At 37.9% G+C, this 10802-nt stretch overlaps 1 protein-coding gene across 1 annotated transcript in view; it reads right to left on the reverse strand.

Moving 5' to 3' along the window:
• LOC107657055 (nucleolar protein 4-like) overlaps positions 1-10802 on the reverse strand; it is a 122495-nt gene that overhangs the window by 52644 nt on the left and 59049 nt on the right. Inside the window, exon 5 of the mRNA XM_016445061.1 lies at positions 5286-5433. Coding sequence (XP_016300547.1) covers positions 5286-5433 — 148 coding nt within the window. The remainder of the gene's footprint in view (positions 1-5285; positions 5434-10802) is intronic.

Consider the following 10802-nt stretch of genomic DNA (forward strand, 5'->3'; position numbering starts at 1 on the left):
CCGATCTGATGACGACTTCGAAACTCCTGAAGTGTTTCCACTTTTGTGTGCCATATGCATCAGACGTTTAGCCAATGTTCCGTGGGCGTGATGTCTGAGGCTGAGACTATGCGCACACTGACTGAATTCTGACTCGTGAATTCTCTGATTATAAACAACAAAGTGCAGATGTACGTGCGATGTAAGTATAAGAGATTTATTCATCATATAGTGTAGATTCACTGAGTTTAACGGGAGTGTTTTTAAAGTGCATAAACTAAAGTGCTTTTTGAATAACTGAGGAAATGTAAGCATTATAATTAGTAACTTACGATGCTTCTATTAATTTGTTATCATGTTAAATACAAATTCAGTCATATTAAAAACATTAGGCTGCTTTTAGCCTTACGCTGGCGATCTCACAGGCTGACGATAGGACGATATGAAAATTGAGCATATCGCCCAACACTAGTTCAAGGGCAGTGCGATGCTCCGTGGCAGACCGTGACCTTGACAGCATCTGTTCAGAGAACATGGCTCCACTGCTCTGAGCTCCATTATCTCAAGCAGCAGTTTAACACTACATGGGTGTTTGCCCCTCATACTGAGGTGAAAAGTAAATTCTCTCCATCCTGCTGTTCTCTATGTACACCTCAACCACCCCCCCCACTGTCTTCTCTTCCTCTCTTTTTTCTGTCTGGCCTCGGGCTCTTGTACCCGAGAGGTCACGGCACCAAGGTCACAGCCACAGTGACACTACATATCTCAGATCACACACAACCCAAATGTGAAACACCTATACACACACACACACACACACACACAAGTCAGGAAGCAGTTACACCTGCAGGTTATGACATTTTCTGTATGAACATCCTGAGTAAAGTCTTCTTTTAGCCATACAAACTAGTGAAGACATCTGAATTGTGGAGTGACATTTCACTTGGAGTGACTACATGTACACCGCCAAGCTGGGTTGAGATTAACAGCAGGAGTAATTGTGCGTTTAGACACTGATTAACTTTTACAAGAGGTCAAACGGGCACAAGGAAAAAAAGAAAGACGACTACACCTAATACACAGCTACCTCATAGAAAAAACTTTCTGCAAATACATAAGATCACATTTGACTGTGTCTCCTCATGTTCAGGCAATCTGAAATCACTTTGAGGTGACAAGGGTTGTTCTTTGTGGCCGAACATTTCACTTTCAAGAGCAACTGTAATCAGTCAGAGAGAGCCGTCTTGATTACCTGACCTCCCTCTTTTTTCTCTTATTTCTTTTCCATCTCTCTTCCTCCATCATCATCAATATCATCATCTCTATACGTTTTTGTCAGAGTCCTGCTGATAGAGGGGTTCAGGGGGTCTTTCTCAGCTAATGGCCCTGAGAGAGTGCTGTGCCCACGCCTGGCCTTAAGTTTTACATTTATGCATTTTGTGGACTCATTTATCCAAAGCAGCTTACATCGCATTCAAGTTATACAATTCATAACTAAATGAGCTACATCATGGTGTAGTTTAAAATCATGGAGATCCTTAAGAGTTTGAAACAAGGCTGTTGCAAGAAGCCAAACAGTATTCTACACTCTCATAAAATGCTAGTCAAGGTTTTTGCTTCAAAACCAACTTTGCAGTTTAGTAATTTCCATACTATCTAGTCTACTTTGCAGCTCATTCTGGCCAGGAACCACACCTATAGACAGAAAGGTTCTGTCTGACTGCCAAAAACTTATAGTCAGTTCTGTCATGATAACTCTCGGAGGGATTGGCATGGTAATGTACGTGACAATGTTAATGTATTTGGTCTTGGTGGAATAGATCTGCTACGCTGCTGCTGCTGCGGCAGAGCAAGTACCGAGACTTGCTACTGCCAATACATCCACAACATGCTGCTGTGAGCATGTAAGAAATACTGCTGCTGCACATATAACCCATATGAATAACCCCATATAGCATACATGAATCACCCCGTAGCAGATCTATACAGGTGGAGCTGGAGAAGGTGGAGGGTTTCTGAAGTGCGCTGCAAACTGCTACATCAAACAAAAGCCAGGTATTTGAATATTGAGCAGTAAGCTCATTGGCTACCGATACAGGAGAGAACCAATCAGTTGCCATGTGACAATGATGTCGCCAGGTCAGATTGAGCTAGACCTATCGGACTGTGCCATCTAGAGTTTCATGCCAGAAATCTGTATTTGTGGCTTTTTAAAATTTCATTTAATTTCTTTATTTTAAAACATTATAAATTCTATAATCATGTTTTTTAGTTTTCCTCACTCCACAACAATTCCTTTAAATTTAATGATATTCAGAACAGAACAGGAATTTAAAAAAAATTATAGTAGTATTCATTATAAACAACATTTAATATAAACACCAAGTCTAAACTAATTTATTTAAAGTGAAACTGAACATACCAATGTCTGGGAAAAGCACTATACAAATAAACTTGGGCTCATATAAAATACAGTACAGAATATAAACAAATCTATCTATTCTATTGTGTCGTTCCAAACCTGCATGACCTTCTTTCTTCTGCAGAACACATAAGAAGATATTTTGAAAAAAATGCCCATATAATGAAAGTCAGCTGGACCAAAACATTCTTCAATATAATTATTTATTTATATTATTAATTATGACGATTTCCATCTTTGGGTGAACTATCCCTGTAAGAACTACAACATTATTATAATACAAAAAACAGGGTATGACAAATCCTATTTGAAACCAATGTATTTCTGATAGGAATTCATTGATCCTCTGTGAACACAGACTTCACTTGTCATGGCTGAAGGAGCAAGAAAAGGTGGGTGCTGGGATAGCAGTCACTATGGGACATGGTTGAGTTTGTGATTCAGTAGCTCATTTTCATTACTGTGTGTTTGCGTCTGTGGGTGTGCGTCCACGTCTGTATGCAGCAGATATATTTATTAGAAGCATCTGAAAAGAAAACTGTATGTATGTGTTTTTCAAAAGCAGCTTTCTGTATTGAAGATTTCAGATTGCCTTCAATACAGAAAGATTACAGCTATACTTCTACCATAGATGAAGAGAGAGAGAGAAAGGGAAAAAACACTCTCCGCTTTCTCATCATTATCTAAATGCAGAGCTCTCTGGGTCGCTAATGTCACCCACAGACAGAGAAGCTGCTGGAGAACACAGCGAGGAACTACTGACTTTAAAGTCCTGGAGAAGCTTTCTCTGACCTCCCAGCAGCTGCACCCAAAAATTTTAATTCTTCCTTTATTCAGGTTCAATTGCGACTGAAGCCTTCGTGCTTCAAAGAAAAGAGCAAATGCCACTTAAAGTAGTTCATATGTCTCTCGTGACTCTTCTGAAGTCATATGATAACTTGAAGCAGCACAGTCTCCAGAATACCAGAATTTTCATGGAAGAGAATACAGGTTTGAAACGATATGAGTGTAAATGATGAAATGATGACCACTCTATATCTTTAGAGCTCTCTTTCCATTGCTCTTTTCCTCCTTATCTCATCTTCATCTGTCTATAATTTTTTCTCTTTGTCCAGATCGTTTACTTTCCTTCAAAGCAGCAGGGAGGAGGCCACTCGATCACAATCGATATATACATCTCTTCTCACCTCATTCTGGCCATTCCACTGCTCTCAAACAGTGTGTGTGTGTGTGTGTGTAAAAGAACATGGTTCATCTGCTTACACACACACACAACACCACTGCCAAAAAAAAAAATCTGTATTTTTGCTTATTTTCATCATCTGTACTAAAATATATTGTATATATAAAATATACATATTATTATCTTTTCGTATATATTTTACATTTTAATTTAAAATACCATTCAAAAATTTGGGATCTGTATTTTTTTAAAAGGAATTGCAATGTTTATTCTGCAGATATGCATTACATTTTGTCCAAAAGTGACAGTAAAGACATTTCTTTTAAACTTTTGTACTCAAAGGATCATGAAAAAAGTATCACGGTTTCCACAAAGATACTAAGCAGCACAGCTGTTTTTAACATTGATAATATTAAATGTTTCTTGAGCAACAAATCAGCATTAGGCTTGCCGTGATAGACGGTGCCGACGGTGATACCGTTGTTAAGCCGTAACACCGGTTAAGTCACTTGCCCACCGCGGCACCGACCCCCACCGTCGTTTTGATTTTTTATAGTAATAAAAATAATTTAGTTCAGTAAAAGAACAGACACTACAATTAAAAACTGAATGCGGATGCTCAATGTAGCGTGCCGAACGACAGTCGCATCACAGATCAGATTTAATTTATCCAGTGAGGAGAGTGAGTCGAGCTGACTGACAAGAAGAGTGGGGTGAGACAGACAAGACGATGGCGGATGATTTAGTTTAGAAACGAAATGCAAAAGCGCCTGTTTGGCAGTATTTTGGATTTTGAAAAGCCTGTTGACTTTTGCCGTTTCAAAGGTGATTTTGGAAGTTTTTTTAAACATTCGTTTCTTATTTAATTGGTTCCACAGTGTTTGCTGATTTTTACTTTATTTAAACTTTGTGTAATTTATTTATTTTATTTGACATCAAGGTGTATGCCGTGCCTCCAAGCTTTCATTATCGGTGTTGTCACACATCGATTAACCGGTGGGAAAATATCCTCAACGTCACAACCTTAATCAGCATATTAGAATGATTGAAGGATCATGTGACACTGAAGACTGGTCTAATGATGCTGAAAATTCAGCTTTGCATCACAGGAATAAATTACACTTTAAAAAATATGCAATAGAAAATAGATATTTTAAATTGTAAAAATATTTCACAATATTACTGTTTTACTGTATTTTTAATTAAATAAATACAGCCTTGGTGAGCATAGGAGACGTTTTTCAAAAACATTAAAAATCGTACTGACTCCAAACCTCTGAATATGTAAAGTAATATAGATAGATATAAATACAGCTTTTTATTGTTTATCAAAGTACTTTTCTTATTGCTATTTTTTTAATGAAAATCTCACTAAATCTAACTAGATTTATGTTTTTATGAATGACAAATATTCCTTTTATTTATGAATTTTCCTTGAATTCTATGAATTTTGGTTAAACCGTTCCTTTAATTCAAGGTATATTCTTTAAAATCAAGTCTGAACATACTGCATTTAGTGGTAAAGAAAAATTGTGTTTGGATCTTTAGATTTGATTACCAGAAAACAAGAGAAAAATACTGATTAAGGAAACAACTTTTCATGCTGAAAATATGTGCACATGCATTTCATTTGAGACTCTAGAGTAATCAGAGGGTTCAAACCCTCTATTAAGACGCAAATGAGCATACTGTGTCTCTTACCGTCCTCTTCCTTGTGTGTGTTTTGCGGGCTGTGCATCCTATCTGCGCTGGAGGGGTGGTTCAGGTCAGACAGTGTGGTGTGACGTTCAGCTGATATCCATGTGGGGTCACTCATATCAAACTCCTCACTACTCACTGAACAGTCATCCTGTGGAGAGAGAGCCAGAGAGATGTCAGTCCGACAGCTGAGGCAGGATTGCTCATATCGGCGCCACGTCTGTGTGTGTGTGTGCGCAAAACTAGAATAGATGTGAAAGTCAGATTGGGCCGTGATGTTGGCAGGCAAACAGGCTCATGAGGAGGGCTGTCAGAGAGAGCAGTCACCCCCTGCTGAGTGACAGCATCACTCATATACACACACACACAGGCACAGCGGCCCACCGGGACCACCAAAAACTACGACTGGTCCCCAAACCGCAGTGCAGAAATGTTAAAAAGAGAGTACAGTACACTACTACTTCAGTATATCTACTCTACTGAAGGCATAAACATGGTCAAAAACATGATTTATTACTGAAAAATTCACATTCTGACTGCCCTAAAACCTGATTCAATTAAGGCATTAAGGTTTTTTGCCTTTGTGACTGCTTTGAAAATCCATCAATAAACATTAATCATTTTGTAATTAAAGAAATATGTATCAGTTAATATTTGATTCACATGTGTGAATAATGGTTTGCACTGCTGTATATAAGGTTACATAAATATTTACCTGCTGATAAACATCCATTGAAATGTCTAAACGCAAATCAAATCAGTGAAACATTTTCCAAGGTATGCATCTCAAATGAAATTATATTCTATAAGCAGACATTGAACTACTGTCATAAACAGTATTCATACTATTCCTATCATGGACATGAATTAAAAGTAAAAAGCAAGGTTATGAAAGATTGTTCGAATTAAGAACATTTTCAACCATCAGTGGAACTTTATTTCAGTGGACCAGACTGTCTAAAACAAAACATTAATATATACTCTCATTCAATAGTTTGGGGTCAGTAAGAAAAATAAATAAAAAAATGTTGTTTTTTGGGAATAGCTATTCATCAAAGCATCCTGAAAAAATGTATCACAGTTTCCATAAAACTCCCAATTTAATCTCAAATTGATCATTTATTTTCTCCCCATTCAATTTATCTAATCATTTGTTCTGTCTACACAAGCAATTCGTCCTGTTTCGTAACAAGTCCCTTCAAGTGAATGATTGTTTTCCCAAATAAATCCATATTCACCATTCAATATATTAAACTCACAGCAGCACTGAGTCAGTGGTGAGGATGCCTGAATAAATATGGGAATCAAATAAATCACAGCGTTCTGTTTTTCCGACACATTTGTCAGCATCATTTCCTCAAGTTTGCATGACACTTCCAAGTACATTTGTAATGTTAAGGGAATGGAAAATTCACAGAAAAACATTTGTCAAAAGAATCTTTCAGAAAGAACGAGGTTAACCTTTTCTCTTTCTAATTTCTATTCAGAATTTCTTTTTCCAAAAAGAATAAGAGAAATAAATTATCATAAATGACACAAATGTATTGCTGTAAATGGCTATTAAAGTTAATTTGTTCCCTTGACTTATTAAGGACAGCCATCATTCCATTTTAATCACATAACAACTTATATCCTCAAATGAATGTCTCTAAATAATCTCAAGAGCTCAGGTGGTTCTGTTCGGTAGTTACAGTCTGGAACATGTGTTCATTATCAACATGACCATCTCAAACTGGCTTGATCGGCTGTACATGCAGTGCCGAGTTTGTAAAGCAATGAAATACCTGTGCATAATGAGCTGGATGGAAGAGGATGATTTATTAGACAGGCGAAAGTAAAAGCCACCCCTGGGACAACGGGTGAGGACCCATCTGCTCATGTCTGTTGTCGAAGGGAAACCCTGCCGCATGGCACGACCTCTGTTTAAACAGACGCATTCTCCCCACAGCTGCCAATCACATGAGACCTACCACCACCAGCCCAGCGCCAGCTCTGATTGGTTAAGGTGCTTTACATGCAAATTTGACAGTGCATTATGGATGGGAGAAAGTCTTCCACCCTCTCTTTTCCCGCTGCTCCCTTAAAGAAGTTTTAGCTGTTCTTCTATGCCAGTTTAATGTGCAATGGTGAGTTTGGGACAAGACTACCTGTTTGGGATAGTAGTTTTGGGGTAAAAAGTTTGAGGTAAATAGGATTTTTTTAAAGGAAGTTATTACATTTAGTACAAATTCTAAATTCTGTTGTTGTTTTTTTTTACTTTCTATTCAAAAAAAGAATCCTGAAAAAAAATTATCATGGTTTGGCCAATCAGCATATTAGAATGATTTCTGAAAGATCATGTGATACTGAAGACTGAGGTAATGGCTAATAAAAAAAAAATCAGCTTTGCCATCACAGGAATAAATTACATTTTAAAAGCTATTAAAACAAAACAGTTATTTTAAATTGTAACAATAATAATTTCACAATTTTACTGTATTTACTGTATTTTTTATCAAATAAATGCAGGCTTGATGCGCACGAGAGACGTTATTTTTGTACAATTATAGCAATGCATATTAAAGCTTTACAAAGCATATTTTTTCACAAAAACAAAATTATATCAAGATATTTTTTATTCGCTATAAATATTTTATTTATTTATTTATTTTCACAACATTTTCTTTACAAAATAAACATTTGTAACAAGTTATAGCCATAGCTTCATTAATTCACAAATCGCACATTTGGAAAATGATAACATGAGATGCAAAATATTACTGATTTGTCATTTTTAACGCATTTTTATTGCTGCTTTCAAGACTTTCAGAAGTCATCTTTCAATTTTGTCAGTCATCACGTAATCCAGCTACATAACAGTATGTTGGTGACAAATCAGCAGAATTTGCATCACAGAAAAGCAAATTTTAAAGTTTTAAGGCATAAAAACCGATGTGCAAGATCAAAAAATGATTTTCAGTGTCAGCACAGCACTAGCCCGAAAGGGCAAGTGATAGTTAGTGTTGTTGACTTGCCTGAAACTCTCTCACACTGACCCCAGGCCAACAGGTAATCCTTACTGTTGAGCCCTGCACTGACTTTAAATAATCAACTTTTGAATAATACATCATACAAATACAGCAATCAGATACATGTTTGTGTTTAAATAAGCCCCCAGAGATTAAGAACGATGCCCAGGGGTCAGCAGAAGTCAGCAGGGACAGCTGATAGGAACAGACAGCAGAGGGAGGGGTCAGAGACACCCTTTAAAGATCACGAGGAAACGCACTGTAGCTAAAACCATCAGGTAGACAACAAAGAGGATCGCACTTAAAGCGGCCACATACCCGTCCCACCCCCCAAACCGTGTGTAATGTATTCTGCTGCATTTTCATTCCCATGCTGAAGTCACAGAACTGACAATCCAGCACCTCCTTAATCATCTTCCAATAGGACATCAAACAGGAGCCTCTATTAATCTGACATTTAACTCCTTTTCAATTATAATCTTATAAAATCGCATTTAACCGCTTCAAGCCCGCGATCAGCGCCGCACAAATAATCCAATTTAGAACAATGCAGGTCATCAGCGGCCGAATCTCTCTGACTCCATCTCCCTGCACCCCTACGGCTCAATTCTGATGATCTTTTATTAGTTTTTATTGTTTATTAATGATCATGCTTACGGTCTCCTCTCATCTGCATGCAGGTGATATTCCGCTCTCTCTCTTTCTCGCTCTCTCTCTCTCTCTCTCTCTCTCTCTGACAAATTGCTGCCTATGCAGATAAAGAGAGCAGGGACAGCCTGGCATTTTCCCCCTCCACGAAACATCCCGGCTCCTCCGTGTCTTTAATGAGAATAACAGATAGAAACGAGTCCAATCACTTGGTTTCTTTCATTTGCGGAGGGTCTGAGTGGCTCTGTGGGCTGTGCATGTGTGTTTCAGGGTTTCTTTTGTCTGAGAGCTGTGTGTGCGTTCACAAAACACAAAGAGCAGACGTCCTTGGGAGACGGTCTCTTCTCAGCCAGAGCTGGGCGTTACCTTTGTCCTGTCTCGTGTTTTCATTTAGTTGATTAACTTTGCTTTCATAATAATACGCTTTTGGGTGGGTGAGAATGAAAGGAGCCTTTTATCGCTTTAACTGATTTATGTTCGCACGACTTGAACCTCCGAGCCAGGAGTGTGGACATTTGTAGAGTGACTTTATAAGCGAGGTTGGCCTGTTAGCCGCCCTGCTGTATAGCGAGCTGTAAATTGTCTAAATTAAGACGTGAAGGGGGTAAAGTCTTTTAAAAATCATTAACTTTAGGAGCAAGTCTATTTTTAATGGTGTGCCAAGGGAAGCCGGACAACCTGGGCGTTCTTCCGCCTTCAGGTCGTAAGTTCACACAGAATGGTCTTGGGGAGGAAAAAACAGGTAGCATAATAATATACGGGTTCATCACGTAAATACACATGTGCAGATGCCTAATGTACCTTCAATGATTGATGCCTACCTTCAGAGGCACGCCGTGCTGTTTTGTCAAGCACAGAGGCACTAAAATATGAATACAAATCAATGTCTTTCTCTGAGACAGTTTAAAGCATGCATGAGAACGCTGGGGCAACATTTGCTTTCCTGAGCTTGTAAAAAGGCTTCTGTAAGGAGATTGACCCCTTCTGCCTGCACTGAGGATCTTCTAGGCTGGGTTATGGGGAGGCTTTTTGGTACCAGGGCCATTTAAAGCTAATCCAGTTAGCAAGCCAACCCTTCCTGTCCGACTCTTCAAACTTTCCTTCTTACATCAGCAAGTCGGATGCTGGTATCCTTGTGAGAAGCTCAATGCTATGGAAATGTAACCCTTGGGTTTATGTTGGCAAGTCCAAACAATTAAACTGATAAACGGCTTTTGCATCGCAGCTACTGTAAAAACTCAATGAAACTCTCATGAAATGCCTTTAATATCAATTGGACTTTTCACAGTGCTTTTTCTACAATGAATCATTCAGCAAAGGGAAAAAGTGAATGTGGCATCAACCAAAGAGTGAGACCGTCATGGTATTTCCTGAGCATAAATGATTGATTATGTGACAATGTGATTGTTTTGCATGTACGGCTGGAATGAGTGATAGTCCTCCATGTCTCGTCTTATTCAATCTGCAATTAGTTCCCCTCCTTTTTCCATCTTCCATGTCTTTCTACCCATATTTAACAAGGCAAATAAGTTAATATACAGCCTATTAAAATAATGCTGTAAATAAGAATCCGAAAAGAAAGAAGCTTCAAATAAATATTTTAACGCGAGTGAATAAATCCAACCACCCCTACAGATTTAAGTTTCACTTTCCATAATCCGTGACTGACAGAGGAGCATCTTGGCGGCAGGGATTTAAAACCCTCCTTTTTCCATCTTCCATGTCTTTCTACCCATATTTAACAAGGCAAGGACACCGACAAAAAGAAATAAATTTAAGGACTTAAAAATTAATAAATAAAAGAATGCTAAGTATATATATATATATATATATATATATATAAATATATATATATATATATATA

Source organism: Sinocyclocheilus anshuiensis, unplaced genomic scaffold (assembly GCF_001515605.1).
Source record: "Sinocyclocheilus anshuiensis isolate Anshui unplaced genomic scaffold, SAMN03320099.WGS_v1.1 scaffold1453, whole genome shotgun sequence".
Classification (NCBI taxonomy): Eukaryota; Metazoa; Chordata; class Actinopteri; order Cypriniformes; family Cyprinidae; genus Sinocyclocheilus; species Sinocyclocheilus anshuiensis.